Source organism: Strix uralensis, chromosome 15 (genome assembly GCF_047716275.1).
Source record: "Strix uralensis isolate ZFMK-TIS-50842 chromosome 15, bStrUra1, whole genome shotgun sequence".
NCBI lineage: Eukaryota > Metazoa > Chordata > Aves > Strigiformes > Strigidae > Strix > Strix uralensis.
Window position 1 is genome coordinate 4,349,363 of NC_133986.1, and position 17,666 is coordinate 4,367,028.

Consider the following 17,666-nt stretch of genomic DNA (forward strand, 5'->3'; position numbering starts at 1 on the left):
AGAAATTCCTTCATGTATCCTCTGCCTTTTCCTCTCTTCAAAAGTTTCTAATTAGACCTGTGTCTGACAACACCATGCTTTCCCTTACTCACACTTACTCCTAAGCTAATACTGTATCTGGGTTGCCCCTTCCGGACAAGGCAAACTTCAATCCAAGCCCAAAGCGAGAGATCTAGAAGACACCCCAGTGACCATTAAAAAATATGGCTATGACTAAACCAGTTTGTAGTAAGTTCCATTGGGAATTTATGCAAAAAGGTTTGTCTTCAGTCCCTGGTGACAATAAAATAGAATATTTTGTGCAGTCAATTGTTTAACTGCTAGTGGGCAAGATGAAAGAAAAAAAGTGTTCTTTAAGAAACACATAAACAGCATTCTGCAAGACATTTATGAAGCATTTCCACACACACACAAAAAGGACAAGAAGGACATCAAGTACAATACTTCTACAGTCACCAGCATAGTGGGCTGCATCAGCAGAAGCTCAGTCAGTTGGTCAAGGGATGTGACTGCTCCCCTTTACTCAGCACTTCTTAGATCACATCTAGAATACAACGTCCAGTTTTGGGCCCCTCAGTACAAGAAAGAAGTAAAAATAAACTTAAGTGAGTCCATCAGAGAGGAACCAAGACAGGGCAAATGGCCCAGGAGGAGTGGCTGAAGGAACTGGGCTTGTTTAACCTGGAGAAGAGAGGAAGACCTAACAGCAGCCTGGTGGTACCCAAGAAAAGCTACTAAGACAGTTGAGCTCTTTGATAAGGTAGGCAGCAGGAGGACAGGAAACAACAGGCATAAATTGAAACAGGAGGAGTTCTACATGGATATAAGGAAAAAGAAAATTCCCTGCAAAGACAATTAAGTATTGGGCCAGGTTGTCCAGAGAGGCTGTGAAATCTCTGCCATTGTAGATTTTCAAAACTCAACTGGACAAAGCCCTGAGCAGCCAACTCTGAATTCAGTGCTGAGCCTGCTTTAAGGTTGCAGTAGATGAATTCCTGAGATCCCTCCCTAGCCTCCAAAATCAATGATTCTGTACAGGTTCATCTACCTGGGCAGTCTGTCTCCAACAATGCCTAATACCTGGTATCAAAGGAAATTTTACTACTGTACAGCATGTCTGGCATGAGTCTTTCCTGGCCTGGCCACTCAGTCTCCAGAAATCACTGATTTAAGGGCTAGGAGGTTACCAAAGATTTAACATACGAATAGAGAGTCTTCCAGTTTTTCAAAGATGCCACAACCCAAAAAGCATCTTAAAAGTGTTTTCAAAAGTTGCTGTTCCTAAGACTGAAGAACTTTCTTGATGTTCAAGTGTAAAACTTGTTAAGATCAGGAAATTATTCAATATTTAAAAGATAAGTAAAAGGTACTTTAGAAGGGATCCTGGGTTTACTGGAAGAAGCGTCCTCAGTTTTCATAACAAACCACTAATTATGTTAGCAAGTAGCTGGACATTTAGGAGACTGCCACCATGGGAGCTGTCTACATGTTCTGACCCATGCTATGCAAAATCCAGTTTATAAAAGGGAATATGGAGAAGAACTGGAATATTCAATGCAAATCTTATATTAATGCAATTAAAGGGTTTCACAAATTACACTCACACAATGAAATACATCTCTCTTAAGGAGGAAGAGCTTTCTCCACAAGGATGCCAATACCTGATGAAAGCACAGTGTTCTCTACTAGACAGACACACACACAAAAGATACCAAAGTGTGATTTCCTTAAGATACACAGGCTGCAAAAGCTTCTTTATAAAATGGATACCACTTTTATATTTATCATTAGTCATATAGAATATCCTTAGAAAGTAAAGTGGTATATTCCTATATTCCATGTACTCTTCAAAGGATGAATGAACAAAGCTAAAGTCAAGCCTTCCTCACCTAAAAGTAGTCCCATCTATGTACACCGAAGATGTACTGCAACTGTATCAGTACTTAGTAAAAGGATCATGTGGCCCTAGTGCATTCAGATAACACATGCTCTTTATAACAGTGAAATGAGTTAGTTGCCGATCCAAGTAAATGGTGCTAGTTCATGCCACAGATTATAACATAGCAATGGTCACAACAGATCAGTCCAAAAACTATCTAGTATGACAGTTAGCAAAAGCTGATTCACAGACAATAAGAACAGTGTCACACCAGTGTAACTTATCTAAAGGGGCATTTATAATGATGTAGCAGTGGTGAGCAAGACAGAAAAGACACACTGAGAGTCCAGTCCTGTGGTCAAACGCATCCTAAAAATTGCCAGACTGAAGAACCAGACCTACACCACATTCAAGCACGAGTTAATTCAGCAAACGTTTTTCAAAACAGAAAACTTCAGACCCTTTACTGTGACAGTTTGAAATATGACCGGAATGTGTTACTAAAGAAATTTACAGAGTAACTTGCCACTCTAGAAAGGTTGCTTAAACGTACTGAAATGAACGGTAAGCGGCAATCTCGGCAAGCAGGCTACAAAGCAGAGGCACCTGCCCGTACCGCCCCCCTCCTCCTCACACGGGGGCGGGGGGGGCTCAAGGCGGGAAACGGATCCTGCGTTGCCCCTTCCTCTTCCTCCCCCCCCTCCCCCCCTCCCCCCAATGCCGGGAGCTGTGGGGAGAAAGGAAAAGCCTGCGGGAGCAGCTGCGGGGCCATGGAAGGTAAATGACAGGCAGGGCCTGGCAAAGGAGAGAGCCGCCGGGCGGCAAGGGGGGGGGGGGGGGGCAGCAGCCGGGTCCCGGTTCCCGCTCCCCACCAACCTAGCACACAGTCCAAGGAAGGGAGCCCGCTGGAGAGCAGCAGCTGCCCGTGGCGAACGGAAGGCCGAGTGCCCGCCACAGCGGCCAGGCGGCTGCCGGCCGCGGCCTTCCGCTGGAAGCTGGTGGCCCCGCGCCCCCGCGCCGCCCCGCCGGCCGCTGAGGCTGCCGCCATCTCGGCTGGCTGTCGGCTGACAGCAGCAAGGGGACGCTGGGAAGAATCGAGCCCTCTCCTCTCCACCAATGGGAGAGCGGCAGGGGACACCAACTATCCAATGGGAGGCTGCGTTGTTTGCACGTCCCGGGCTAAACGGGCGGGGCAAGGGCTGAGGCGCCCGGTAGCGAGCAGACAGGTGAGTGTGTGTGGCGGGGCTGGGCTGGGCCGGGCCGGAGGGCGCGGGGTGTTGCTTCGGTGGGGGGCCCGGAGCTCCGGCCGGGGCTGAGGGGGCGGAGAGCGGCAGGCATCGGCTGCGTCTCCCCCCGGGGTGGGTAGTGCGGTGCCGGTGACTCGGCCTCGCCGGCCGGGAAACCCCCGTCCCTTCTCCCGGGGGCGCTGGGAGCATGAAGTTTCAGTATTTAGTCTTACTAGCGGGTGGGATTGCATTCATTTTGCTGCTGGCCAAGCTTCTTTACACGTTAAGCAGTGGACAGTTTAAGATCTTTATCATGAGTATCAAGAGGTTGTATTAATGTCTTATATTTGCTGCTAAACTGTAAAATATTGAATAATTTAATTTCAAATGTAGATTATTGTTCAGTAAAAATTAGAAGTATTTGTCTTTAGAGGAAGAAATCAAAGAACATTTAAAAACGGCAAGAAATATAATAATGAAATGTTATCTCTGTAGGATCTGAGTAATGTTTTGTGAATATCTGGAATTGGAAAGACGAACAAAATAAAGGCATGAAACATAATTCACAATTCTTTTAAAAGAGTTCAAGAATCTGTTATTGTCAGTGGGATGCTATGGTGTAAATTCTGTACAATTGAGTGAGGGAGTCTGAAGCTTAGAGTTCTGTACCTTCAAAATATCAGCTCTACTATTTCTTACTGTACTGTCATTCAGGAGCACAGATATCGAAATATTTTGGATATGAGTGCTTGCAGATGTGTGTAACACTATCAAAAATTGCAGTATATCCATTAGAGAACTTTTTTATGGAATGCTTGTAACCCAATGAGGATATCTTTGATAAGTCACGACTTACCTATCAGAAAAAGAATCAAATTATATCCTATGTGTGCTTTATCTCAGTGATTGTTTTTTTCCCCTGTTCCAAGCAGTACACTTGCTTGTGTATTTCCTTGTTTGTTTTTTAAATAATGTATACAAATATAGGTTGCATTAACTTTATACAGAATAGGTGTAAACATACATCTAGGGCTGAGACCTTTTTTCTTCCATTTCTCATTACTACTTCTCTGACAGGTAGTTTTATACTTTTTTCCTTTTTCTTACCTCATTTTCCTACAGGGCAATTAAAACTAGAGGCTGAATAATTCTTTTTTTTTCCTCTTTCACTTTGGAGCCCATATAATGAAAGTGTTTTGCAAGTGGGAATAATTGTGCTTGGTCCTATCATTTTTAGAATTTCTTGCATAAAGTACAAGTTTACTGGAAATCTCAATGTCTCCTGAGCTGCTACAATAGGTCCATGTTGCTAAAAGAGGAAGTATCATTTCCTTTTCCCCCTCCACTTCCAGTGCAACAAACCCTAGTGCTTATCATATCCTTTCTTGAGCTGATTCAGCTCACTAATCTGACTTGAAACTAACTATCGACTTTCTTAATTGTTTAATTTTGTGTCATACTGCTGAGTTGATGCAATAAGGAGAAGGGCATATGCACAGTGGGGAAGGGTCAGTTGAACCTTCCACCTATTGCTGACTTTGATCCTTGCAGCTATTTCAGAATTTCATGTATTTTTAAATAGTGACATTTTTGTTGAATTTTGTGAGCTGACATCCTTTGAAATATAGAGAAACTGTCTCTTACAGTGTAACTTATAACAGGAGAGACTGTTTCAGGCATTACAAAAATATGAGAAGTAGAAATAGTTCATCAGTATAAGAACTGAATGTTAAAAAGTATTGCAGTAGTTCTCTTTGTGATGTTTATTTTTCCCCTGTCACATTTTAAGATGATGGGTACAATTAAAGTCCTACCGACTTAGAAATCAGGTGGAAATAAGCTATTTTAAAAATTTATTTTTTTAAAAAACTTTATTTAATACAATAAAGCTTTACAACTGAATATGTGCTTATGAGAACACCACTTACAGCATCTGACTTTACCTGCATTTCCCTTCAGACAAATATAGAAGAAATGAATTTTATGTAAATGTCTTTATTTTTTAGTCAGTGGTGTTTCATTTTCAGGAATAACTTTTTCACAGTCTTTGAATGATACTAAAGGTTTGCTAATAATCACATATCTACTTTCCAAAAGATTAATTTCCACCCATTGTAAAAGGCCCCACTAGGGGCTGTATGACAGAAAGCAAGACCGCAGAAATTGTAATTCTAGATGTTACTGTATAAAAAAACTCTCATCCCCAAATACACATTAGTAGGTAGATAAATCCTGTTATTCCTGCTCTAGGGATGGAATGGAAACGCAGAGAAACTAAAGAGCATGGAGATAATTGCAAGTGATCAGGAAATGTCTTGGCAATTTATTTCTTGTCATGTGAGCCACAGGAACTGACTATGGTTGTACTCAGCGCATTGTAAAATGGAGAAGTTTAAGCATTTGTGTCTAGATCGGAATGTCTTAAACTGTAGAATAATCAATTTTTCTTTCTCGCAGCTTGCATATTATGTAGACCTGATCAAATGTTTATGTCAATTGTAACTGCAAATCCTAACTCTAGTACGAACAGATCTCTATTTCCCATTTCTTGTAAACTTGCTGATCCAATTCAACTACTTGCCAATGTCAAATGCAGATTCTAAAATGGATTAAGAGGATTTTGGATGAGAATTCCTTAAGGAAAAAAAGGAGGAAATACAATGGGTGAGTGAGCAATCAAAATATTTGGGAAAAGGTATGCTTGGAACTTGATCTGTAAGTATGTTTGTCATTTCTCTTCAAAAGCTGTAGCCTACAGATTTGGTGAAAATCCCAGTGTCCCCAAAATAGCAGCACTTCTTAAAGTGTGCTTTAGATGTTTTCTGCTTGATAAGAGGAAACACACCTGTCATGGCTGTCATTGCCTCTCTTTGTTTACCGCATGCAGATGTAAACTCTTAGGATCTTCAGTTAACACAAGCTGAGGCTATACTGTATGAGCAGTGTTTCTCAACAGGACAATGTTAGTGAGGTAGATATTTTGTTTTCCTTGATTTCAAATTAATGTTTTTGCTACGTTTTAATTGTGCCTTAAGATTCAGTGTATGCTCTTGTCCTTTTGTGGCAATGAGCAAAATGCTATTGTTTTGGAATAAAACACATCAGTGTATTTTGTTTCAAAACCACATGTCTGCCTGATCAGTTTTCAGTAATATTTTTCTGCTGGGTTTATGTATGGGATAGAGAACTGGAAAACTGCATCCTAGTGGCAGTTCTAATTCATAATCTGATTAGCATTTGCTGTTACATCGCCAAGCTGCTTCCTCATCAGTTCTGGAATGTGATGGTATTAGACTGTACTGATTAAAGATTTATAGTCACCAAATCAGATTAGCTATTGAGTCACCTGACTAGGTAGGGTTTGAGTCATGTGATCCAGTGTCCTGCTGAGCTCCTGCTGGGAGCTGAAACAAGGTAGTTTGCTTTTGAGATGTTCTTAAGTATCTAACAGCATGGGTCATGGATTATGGCTCCAAAGAAGATGGCTTCATTTTTCTGATCTTTGAACTAGCTAGAATGGGATAAATTTGAAAGTGCAGGATCTTCAGGCCATGAGCCAACAACTGGAAAGAATGTTTAATCCTGGAAGTTCTGACACCAAAAGACCTGGGTTTTTTTTCAGTATGAAAAAAGCTTAAAGACTACTTATCCAATCAGTCTGTAGAAAATGTGAGGATTAGTGGGAGGGTTTAAGACATACCATTTGTACAATATTACATAAAACATGATATGATTTTTCTTCAGAAAGCCTCTGGGTGTTACCTAAATGCATCCCTGTGGGTATACTGAACAACAGTGATAAAAATTTAAACCTTTGTCAAATTTAAACAGCTCTTTTAAAATAAATAAATTAGGAAATATGAGTTAGTGGTGTGTGCTGAAGACAATAAATAAAAAGTTTCTGTAATTTCAGATTATAAAAATGTATTACTGAAACTTGCAGAACAGTAATGTTGGAAATCAGTTGTAAACTGAATGTACTGTCAATAAGCGTCATACAGATTAGTGGTGTATTTCATAAAGATTATTTTCCTTCTGCTTATCATAAAAAGAGAAATTATCTTTTTTTTTAAAAAAAATACTATTTTAAAAATACTTGTAAGATAGGAGTAAAAGCAATGGGAAAAAAATAACCCAAAAACTAGGAAAGGTATTACTGGTATTATGGCTCTTGATATTCTGTCATGTTTTCTGTACTGGGTTCCATACTGATATAAAGTTTGCTTCAGGATTAAAAACTAGAAATTAAGACAGATTAATTCTAGCCTTTTTGGATGCTGAACATCTGGAAATCTATTTCATATTGAATACAAATGTCTGCCCTTAATAAAAGTTTGTCACTTAAGCATGTTGGTGGAAGAAGTGAAGAGTAAACTTTATTTCAACTGGAAAAACATAATTTAAATGCTTTGATATTTTGAGTCTTCAGTTTTGTCTTTCAATCTGATTGCACACATTAAATAAGCATTTCTAAAGATAGGTAAATAATGTAGGTAATCATGATCTATGGAAAGGAAAGGTTCATAGCTGTGCCTTCTTAAAATTTAATTTATATTAGTGCAGTTTATGCAAAAGTACAAAATAACTTACATTACATGTGCTTTTAGAGCCTAAGATTCACTGGATGTCTGTAAAAATATATGTATCATTGGAATGAATTTATAGTTGCTACAGCAATTTTTCCTGATATGCTGGTATTACAAAGGTTAAGAATCAGCACATTCTGGATTTCAAAAAAAGCATTGTTTTCTGCTAAGTTGTTAGGGCTTTTAGTCTTCTAAGGCATTATTCCAAATAACCACATTGTTTCTATTACAAATCTACCATACTGGCAGGTGCTGAAATACAGGCAATGTTTGCTCCTCACCTCCATTGTGGGATTTTATAGAAGGTGCTTTTTTTGGATTTAGCTATTTTTTGTCCATCTTGTCTTCAGTATTGTGAGACCTGGAACCTGTGAAATGCTTTGGCAAAGTACCTGAGGCCTGCCCATGGCCAGAAAAGATTTAACCAATCACCTTCAGAATTCTTTTAAAATTGTAGTTCATCTCTGCTTGTTGAAATACTTGTAAGGACTTTTCACAATAGAGGATTTTCCCTCTTTTCTAATGTTAACCAAAACCAAACAGTAATGTTTCAACAAGTACTTCTGCAGTAGCTTCTGAAGTTAAATGTAAATGAAATCAGGGCCGTAAGTCTGATAGTTGCACAGACCCACCTGTTTGATCTCCCCTCTTATACAAAATAAATGTTACCTATTCTTATGCTTACAGGTAACTTCTGACTACTGCGCTGAAGTATAGAACCTGTATTGCTGACATTGTTTTTCAGCTTAGCTTTCAACAACAGGCTCTGACACCCGTTGAAGTACGACAGGCATGCTAGGTGAGACTCACAGAGTTCCTATGCTGGGGTAGAATGATAAACTGATGGTTAACTGAAAATAAATCTCAAAACCTCGACGATCGCAAAGACGGGAATCTTTGCCAATGTGCTTACATGTAAGGATGTGACTTCTTAGTGAGTCCCACAAACTTGGAACCTCTGCTTCCCAGTGTACTGGCCAAAGATGTATTCTGATCGTTGTGGCTTCCGTAGATATTCCAGACAGGTAGGTTAATGCTAGTGTTAATTCAGGTTAATTGTGTTATTCAGGTTAATGTAGGTTAATTCAGCCACCGCCAGTGTGGAAGTAACTTCAGATAGTGTAGTATCCTCTAACAAGCAGTTTTTCCCCTTTATTGCCTATTCTATCTTAGATTTATGAACTACTGAATCTTTAATCTGATAAAAACGTGCAAAAGAGCAGTGGTTGAACTGAAATGCATATAGGTGTGTTACAAGGAGCTAGATGTAGTAATTCATAGAGCACTGGGAATAGCGATGCAGTTACTGACCCAGCTCAGGATGACGCTAGTTCTGGCTTTCCCAAGTAGTGATGTTGGTCAGTGGCTTCACAAGAGTGTACAACCCTCAGGTTTCACTGAGGGCAAGATACTGCAGAGTCATAGGAACATTCAGATGTATTCGATGGACTTCCATCTAGTTTCACAGCATCATGACTATCCACAGAGTGAGGGGTGAACCATGTGCTGCTGTAAATAATTCCATAGAGCTGTGTAACTATACCTTTTCTGAGCACAGAGACAAGTCTTGCTTGCTTTTGAAAAGATACGACTCTTGTAAGAACTTGTTTAGAATGCTAAACTAATCAGGTAATTGAGCAGTAGATGAAGAAAAGAGGCATTTTGGACTTCTAAGTAGACAAGAATTAAAATTTAGATTTTTCAGCGTGGATTATAAAGTTAGGTAAAACACAAGCAAGCAATCTAGTAAAACTCACTTTAAATATAAAAAGCCAGATCCACTACTGGCTACTTCAGAAAATTTACATTGTTTCAAATTTGGAATAATATTGTGATTGAAAAAAAGCAGAAAACACTGAATATCTGGCTTTTTTGTAGTCAAGCTGTATTTTAGCAAACTTTCATTATTCTTTATCTCAATGGATTAAGCTTCTTCTATCTTCTATAGTGAGCCTGCCAATTCCATGCCAAAACTGCAGTATTTGCTGAAATCCCATTTCAGGAGCCTGTATCTAGGAGTAGGGCTACCTAAGCAAGCTAGCTCCCTTGTGCTTCAGTGCTGTCTACTCAAGCCAAGTTATTACCTACTCAGTATGCATTGAAGTTTGTGTTGACTTGAGTTAGCTTTTCCTAGCTTAGATACTAGCGCTTGACAATAGCTGGAAAAGTTTGTTTTATTGTTGAAACCTTTCTATTATATGAATTTCATAAGAATATGAAAAAAGTTCTGGTTATAGTAATACAAATGTATCATAAGAAGGTGCTTGAGTTGCATGGGTGCTACCATTCCCCCCCTGCCCCCAGGTACTATTCTGCATTTTGTGTAAGATTACGTATGTAAGATGAATAAAAATAAACTAATATTTAAAGTTGTAGAAACTGAAACAGATTGAGGGAAACTGAAATATCAAGGTCATAGAAATAACAACACTGTAAACTGGTAACTGCAGAATAACGTTCAATATTGTAAAGGGGACAGACTTAAGGTTGTAGTTGTTAATATAAGTGTGAGCTTCATTAATTGTTTCAAGGTCCTATCTTGTTTTTATATGAAAATAGTATGTATGTGTTACTTCATTGTAATGGGGGAGCTCATTCTGGAGGAAGTAATTTATGTGATACATGTACTTGGTTCTAGTATCTCTTCAGTTTCCATATTTTTAATATTTCCGTGAATTAGAGTTGTCTCTGTGTCCTTAGCAAAGGAGGAGATGTAATTGAGCTTCTTTTGAATACATTTTTATGTTTCTGAGAAGATTGTTGTACACTCTTGTAGCGGCATGTTTCCACCACTTCTTTTTATCAACTGTGCGGAATTCCATTGGTCCATGAAGTGTGAAGTGGTGTTTGGTCTCGATGTTCTCATGTTATTGCCAAGCTGCAAGGTTTGTTTTGTTTTGAATAGAATTTTTAACAAAATAGAAATTTTAACAAATTCACAAACATTAAATTGTAGGAAGATCATCAGTCTTGTCAGCATGTACACAGTATCAGTGAAAGGAGCTGTATGACCAATCACTATTTTTAAAAAGGCAGTGTATTATGGAAGGCAAGCAAAATTGTGTGCTTTTGGAACAAGCCAAGTTATTAAACTTAAATGAAATAAAATCTGATCACTTATTAAAAACTTCAACAGTTTTTAAGAAGGCAGTTCAGTTGGAGATGTAACATTAGTGAAGTTACACAATGATTGTTTCTGTTTTACAAGTACTTGTGTCCTCATCTGAAATTTGGATTTGGGGTGGTTATCTGTGGTAAAATAAGCCATATAGGCCCTTTTTGGTAATCTGGTATCAGTGATAATGCAGTTTGTGAGGCTGGAGTGTGCTCAGTGTCTTGCAGGTACTCTGTACCTCAGCATATAATCATTTGCTAAATTTGAGAAAGGCACCTCTACTTATTTGATTCACTGAGTAGTCAGTTTTCTCACTTAGTATTGTCAGCTGTATCTTTTACTTTAAACCATCAAATTAAATACTAGTTTATGCTTGCTTTTTATTTTAGTTCATGCATTTAAAACCTGGAACTCAGATAAAAAGATAGTTGCAGATTAAATTCAGTATATTATTTATGAGTGGAGCAACACATTAGCATTGAGTTCACAATAGATCATATCGCTTTTATTCCATCTTACAAGCTTAGCAGCACAAACAGAATAATCAACATATTATTTGGCTGTCATCTGCTGAACAGAAACCAGAGATCACAAGGAGGTTTTCCCTAGCTGCAGTGATGGCCTTTTTGTTCCAAGCCCCCATCTGGGAGGGCCATGGTGTGTTATCATATGGAACGCGGGGTTTTCTGTAATCTGCTTAGCTGCACTGCAGTTTGAATCTTTATTCCATGTTTGTGTAATTTATAATTTTAATGAGACCATGGCTCTTGTGGGCTTTGAAATATATTAAAAGCTCTTTTGTGCATATGCTTTTGTTCTTGCTTAATAGGCTCAGTGTATTTAAAACTGATGAATTTTTATTCATGGATTTGGATGTCTGGGGATTAACTTAGACTGAATATCATTGCACTCATCTATTGATGTTTGGAACTTTTTTTAATACTTGTATCTGTAAGTGGAGAGGAACTTACAGAACTTGTTTTATACGTAAGACAGCTCAGAAATAACTAATAAAATTTTATTGAGCAATGAGAAAAAGTACTGATTACGGTTTGTTTTTACTGCATAAACTCACAGGAAATACAGTTTGTGCTATGAAAAAATAAAATAGTTGAATCCATGTACATGTGTGTATTTAGAACTTTGTAACTAAAAAACAATTTGGGAAAGATGTCAATTTTTGTAGAATAACAGCAGTGACAAGCACTTGATTTGCATTTTTCTTCTGTTCAGGTAACTTGAAAATGTAAATACTGATCTCACTTGTCTGACTGTTCCTTTCTCCTGTTTTTTAAGATGTTTTTTAATGCAGAGTATGCATAAGATATTAGAAGGCGATGCTTGTAACTGGGAAGTATTGATGAACATAGGAAAGATTCTTTGTTACTATTGTTATATTTTCTGACAGTGCTAAAACTGGTCTTGTTTTTTGCTTTTGTATTTTTCAAATGTTTAATAATAGGTTTGATTTACTATTTGTGTTAAGATCTCATACTGTGTGATTTCTGTGTTCATAAACCACTGTGGAGTACTCTTTGATGATGGCATTCTAATCTGAGACTAACACTGGGGATCAGATTAAGACACTTGTATTTCTTTCTAAACAGTCTTGCTGATGGTGTACATAAATAGGTTGCTTTGTTTGATGTTTTGTTTGTGGTGTTCTTGTTTTTTTTACCAGCAAACAATTCTCTTTGTAATGACAAATATTTTAAGTAAACAGCCTTGTAACTTGTCAGTGCATAGGGGAATTATTTGCTGCTCTTCTATTCACTGCTTTGAGTAGTATTTCCAAAATTACCTGCATATTTCTAGAAGGTGCATCAGTGCTGGAAAGTGCAGGGGACATGGTCAACTTTAGTTTCTGTAGGATTATAGGTTGGACTTGTAACTCTTTGTCTTAGTTAACTAAAATTAATTTTAAATGTTTACATGTCTGTGTCTCAAAGTGAATTTTTTGATGTTTAAGATAAACGCGTATAGCTCACAATTTAGTTATTTGACGCTTCTCACACAGACATGGTGTATTTTTCTCCCTCGCTAGGAAAGTGACTGTGCTGTCTGTCCGACCTTTGGCGTTTGTCCTAACTTTGACATTGTTACAGGAAGCTGTTCAGTGAATATTGCAGCATCCCTCAGAGGCTCAGACTTGCCATGTACAACCATACCTTTACTCAGCTATTGGATTTTACTGTTCAGCAAAGATGAGTGTATAGAGCTACAGAGGAAGATAGAAGCCCTGTAATGCATCTGACCATTAATACAGTGTTTTATAGGGGGTTGTAGGATTGTTAGGGGTTGCTTCCCAAAGGTAAATAGAACCAGTGAGAACTACTTGAAATTGGTTTTGAAAAATTGCTCATTCTTGTGTAGGTAGTCTCTAGTTGTTTAACACCAGAGGGAGAATTGCATTATGTGAATTTATGTTTACAGGATTGAGCTTGTTGTCCGCTTGAGATCAGTAGATGAAGGAGCACTTGTTGGAGACAAACTGTCAGTGCCTAGTAGAGATAATGTGGAAAAATAATCTCTTCCAGAGTATCACCAAGCTTTTTCAGATTTGCCAGACTGAATCCAGTGTTTCTTCTAGAGCAAATCAAATGGTAGAAATACAAATCAAGTTCTGCTGGCCCCCCTGCATGGAAAGACCTTTTGAAAATTGTTCCTTGTTTTGCTTTAGATGTTTTGAATCCTCAGATTATAATTAGAATATTTAAAACATTTTATATTTATTAAATTAGATATCTGATATGGGAAGAATCTTTCCCAATAAACATGATATACACCCTTCACTATTCTAGCACGTGTAACATTAATTTCATGCAGAAGTTTTAAAAGAATAGTTTAATATGAATAACAGCTCAAACATAAATAAGTAGCCTAGTCAGTGTGCAGGGTGGTTTTTTTTTTGTTTTAGGTTTTTTTTTAAAGTAATAATCTCAAGCATAGCTGTTTGGGAAAGAGAAGGTGCAAGTTACGGGATTACTTTGTGTGAAGAAAGGTGTCTGTTTAGAAGCAGAGAATGTTAGGAGAAAAGTTTGTTAGCTAAGGAAAAACTGATAAACTATCACTAAATATTCAGTGAAAATTCAGAATTAGGAAGCTTATAAAGCAAATGTGACTGGAAAATTTTTATTATAGTGAAAAATTGTTTAATATCCAGTCCAATAATTCATTTAGCCATACTTCCATTGACTGTGGCTTCAATTTTCCTGTATTTAAAATTTTGGCACCATATGTTAAACTGTCTTACACAATACCATTGGTTATCTGGAAATGATAAATCTGCTCATTGATTTCCTAATTTTATTATGTACACAGTTAATTGTAATCCAAGATTACAGCAAACAAGATGTTAATTTCTAGACAACCTATGTACATTTCCCTCAGTGTGATTGTTATAGAAGCAAAGAATACAAAGAGAATACCATTTGTGCTATCCTCACAGGAGCTGTCAATAAAAGATGTAATAGGGGATTTAGGAATCTGGAAATGACCAACTAATTTATGTGAATCTATTTTATTTCAGCTAGAAAGACCAAGCTCTGTTTCGTCTGCACTGCATATTGCAGAGCACAGGCTGTCTATAGAAAACCAGGCGGCTGCATATGGATAGTCCCTTGATATCATTCACTTGCTGTGTAATCTTATTATGCAAAGTTCTAATCTTCACCTAGAATGAATGCCTCTGGGTCAGAATATAGTCATATCAGGGTTTTTGAGGTCATGTTTTGTGATCCTTAGCTTATTCTTCTAAGTAGGGCTGGGATTTAAAGAGTATTCCCCAGACACTAGCAGAGATAGATGGCAAAACCTGCTGCCTTTTTGGAAGACAAGACCAACATGAGGTCCCTGGTAGGATTAAACTTGATTTGTAGCTGTAGGATTTTTTAACAGATGTATTATTGGACAGGGAATAGGGGGCCACCAGCACAGCGAAATTGGATCACGATTGGCATTCTCAGGGAGTCCGCTGGCTGCTAAAACAGCAGCTGCATGTGGATTTGACTTCTTTCAGGTGAAGCGACTTCCAGTCATTTGGAAAGGATGGGATGAAAAGGAACCTTGGTGATAATTTTGATGTCTGCAAGATTTAGTACCAATGTAATGGGATTATCGGTAACACCTTCACTGCAGAAAAAGCCACCTGGCGCTATAACTGGCAGCAACTGAGAACTAATCCTTTCCCATCTCTTGGATGTCATTCATGAGGCTCAAAGTGATTTCCACCCTGCTAGCTGTGATTAATTTTATAAACAAACAAACAAAATCAAATGCTGAAGGCATAGGCTATGTAAGGAAAAGGGAACAGAAGATAATAGTAATTACGTTTTGCATTTTATTTGCTGCAGGGGATAAACTATACAGTTCTTGTAAAATAACCAAATTGTATTCTACATGATAAATACGAATGTTTAACTTTTTTTTAAATCAATGCCTATGTTCTGTATAAAAACAACATTTATTCAGTATAAAATTTTCAGCTACCTACTATATGATAGTAGGTAGTACCTGGAAGTAATTACAACAGATTTTATGCTGTTAGTTCTGTGATAAGATTGTTTATACAACAGATCCATTAAGTTTTCAAGGGGCCTGTGACTTAAATAATTTGTTTTATTGTGCTTAATGGTCTTATGCTGTATCTGATGGAGTTGCCTGCCAACAGCACTTTGTATTAAAATTAGTTGTGTGATGTGGAAAAACGTTGAGCTATTTACCTCCTTGTGATCAACAGTATGGCATTATTTTAAAATTGTACTGATAAATAGTTTTCTGAGAAAACAATTATATTTTACTGATGCTTAAGGTAGAACAATTGTAAGATAAATACTCTGTGGGTTTTTTTTTTAATCAACTAGAGTTGTTGGGTTTTTTTGGCTGGGCTTACTCTTATTACAACCATTCACTTGTTAACTAGAAGTTGTTACTTAAAACTACATGGAAACCTTCAGGATTGTAGTTACTCTGTGGAATAAACATTAGATGTCTAAAGATGGATCTTTAATGTTAAAAACAAACCCCCGAATTCTCTGAAGTTGTCTTGTTAGGTTCAAACTGTGTATAATCTAGGTGTATATCTATGCCTTGAAATTAACTTTTTTGAGTAGTAATAAAAAGCCTTCTATAAGAGCTAAGAATTTTTTCATCATTATCATGAACATCTGATAAGCCTGAGCATTTAAAAAAACCAAAAAATTAAAAATTGTGCCACATGTTTAACCTGGGACTGGTGAAATCCATGTTTTGGGGGTTAAAAATTTATTTTAAGAAAACTGGAAACAAAATTTGAGACCTCTTCACTCATGTTCTATACTTATGGTTAGTTTTTACCATGACAGCTCTAGCAGTAGGTAATGCTCGCTCTGAACCCCTTCTTTCCTTGAATGATTTACAAATTTATCTCTCCTAATTCAGAGTTACTCAAAAGACACCAAAGAGAAGCAGTGTAACTATTGGGAAGTACATGTCATCCAGAGTCTAACAGGAAATCAGTTGCAATCAGTTTGAAACTGATTTTCAGAGACATATAGCAGTTGTTTGTAGCTTCATAATAAAAAAATGTTTTAGTTATAGCCTGATAGCTGTTGGCTTGAGAGGATTACATTTTCTCTTAACGAGTCTGTCATTACCATTCCATTTAGTGCAATCAACAATACCTACTCTGGTCACCAATTGTATAAACAATTGTTTATACAATTCCTTTTAACCTGTAATATTCACAGGAGCCTGAATTCTATACTGTCTTAATATATTAATGTTTCAGAATAGCACGGATCTGAAATGCAGGATGGTTGTGCAGTATTTTTCTGTTTGCCTCAACTGAGAAGCAATGTGAGGCCACTTTTCTAGCAGGTGCTGTTAAGAAGTATTGATGGTGGCCTTATCTCAAAAGATAGTTGTGGTCATTAATTCACACTAGTTGTGCAACTCATATCGATCTGCTGTCACTCCATCTTCCTTTTATCACCTGTAACATGTTTCTGGCTCAGAGTAAGGAGTTCGTCCATGCTTTTTATAATGTACTGGGTTGAGAAGAGCAAATCACTTTTCTGGCTCTCCAGAATAAATTCTGCTGAAAGTGCATTTTGCTTACAGCAAAGCTGTTTCAGTTTCTACAGGGTGTCCTGCAGTGTGCTGGGCACTGCATGTGCTAATGAAACAATTCAAGACTCTTCTGTTTTCTGTTGTATTTTGGGTCATTGCTGTGAAACTCATTAGCTAAGATTAAGGATGATAAATCACAGATTGGTTTAAGTGGATTTATTCTAGAGATGTTTTATGTAAAAAAAAAAAAAAACAAAAAACAAAAAAAAACAAAAAAACAAAAAAAACCCAAAACAAAACCAACCAACCAAAAAAAAAAAAACCCCCCAAAAAACCCCCACCCAAAAAACCCCCAAACAAATCAAAAAGCAAAACCACATCATTTTGGAATAAGGAAATGAGCTTCATAGAGAACATTTTTCCCCAAGAATGACTGTCTTTTTTTCTTTATAAATAAATACTAAATGCAAAGAACAAAAGCCACTTTTGACTGTATTCAGGCAAAATTTCCATTAACTGCTAGAGAACACTGTGCAAGTAAAGCTATGCACTTTTAAATTCCTGCATTTAAATAGCAAAACATAATGAAATATAGAAGGGAAGGTCTTGAGTTCATTATTAAGTAGGGTATATTGTATACACAGCAATTTTCTTTTCAACTTACTGCATTTGTGTAGCAAGCTATATTGACGCATTTTAGTAAATGAGGGAAATCTTGCTGTGGTTTTAGTTCATGATAAAGCTGATACTGAGTTTAAGGGGGACAGGTTTCTGGCAGAATGTAAAACTTGCTTCAGTTACTTCAGTATGTG

The 17,666-nt window shown here is 37.4% G+C and overlaps 2 protein-coding genes across 13 annotated transcripts in view; one reads left to right on the forward strand and one right to left on the reverse strand.

The window, feature by feature from the left end:
• The window catches only part of ELP4 (elongator acetyltransferase complex subunit 4), a 149,356-nt gene extending 146,411 nt beyond the window's left edge, over positions 1-2,945 (reverse strand). For both annotated transcript variants that reach the window (XM_074884686.1, XM_074884687.1), the window contains exon 1: positions 2,756-2,945. In XM_074884686.1, the coding sequence (XP_074740787.1) occupies positions 2,756-2,927 (172 nt within the window). In that variant the 5' untranslated portion in view covers positions 2,928-2,945. The remainder of the gene's footprint in view (positions 1-2,755) is intronic.
• Positions 2,946-3,060: 115 nt separating this feature from the next.
• Positions 3,061-17,666, forward strand: part of IMMP1L (inner mitochondrial membrane peptidase subunit 1) — a 36,894-nt gene continuing 22,288 nt past the window's right edge. Inside the window, exons 1-4 of one of the 11 annotated variants that reach the window (XM_074885016.1) lie at positions 3,064-3,105; positions 5,702-5,769; positions 8,379-8,490; positions 10,468-10,576. The gene's annotated coding sequence lies outside the window, so the exon portion shown is untranslated. The other 10 variants (XM_074885015.1, XM_074885020.1, XM_074885018.1 and 7 more) reach the window with 10 other exon arrangements.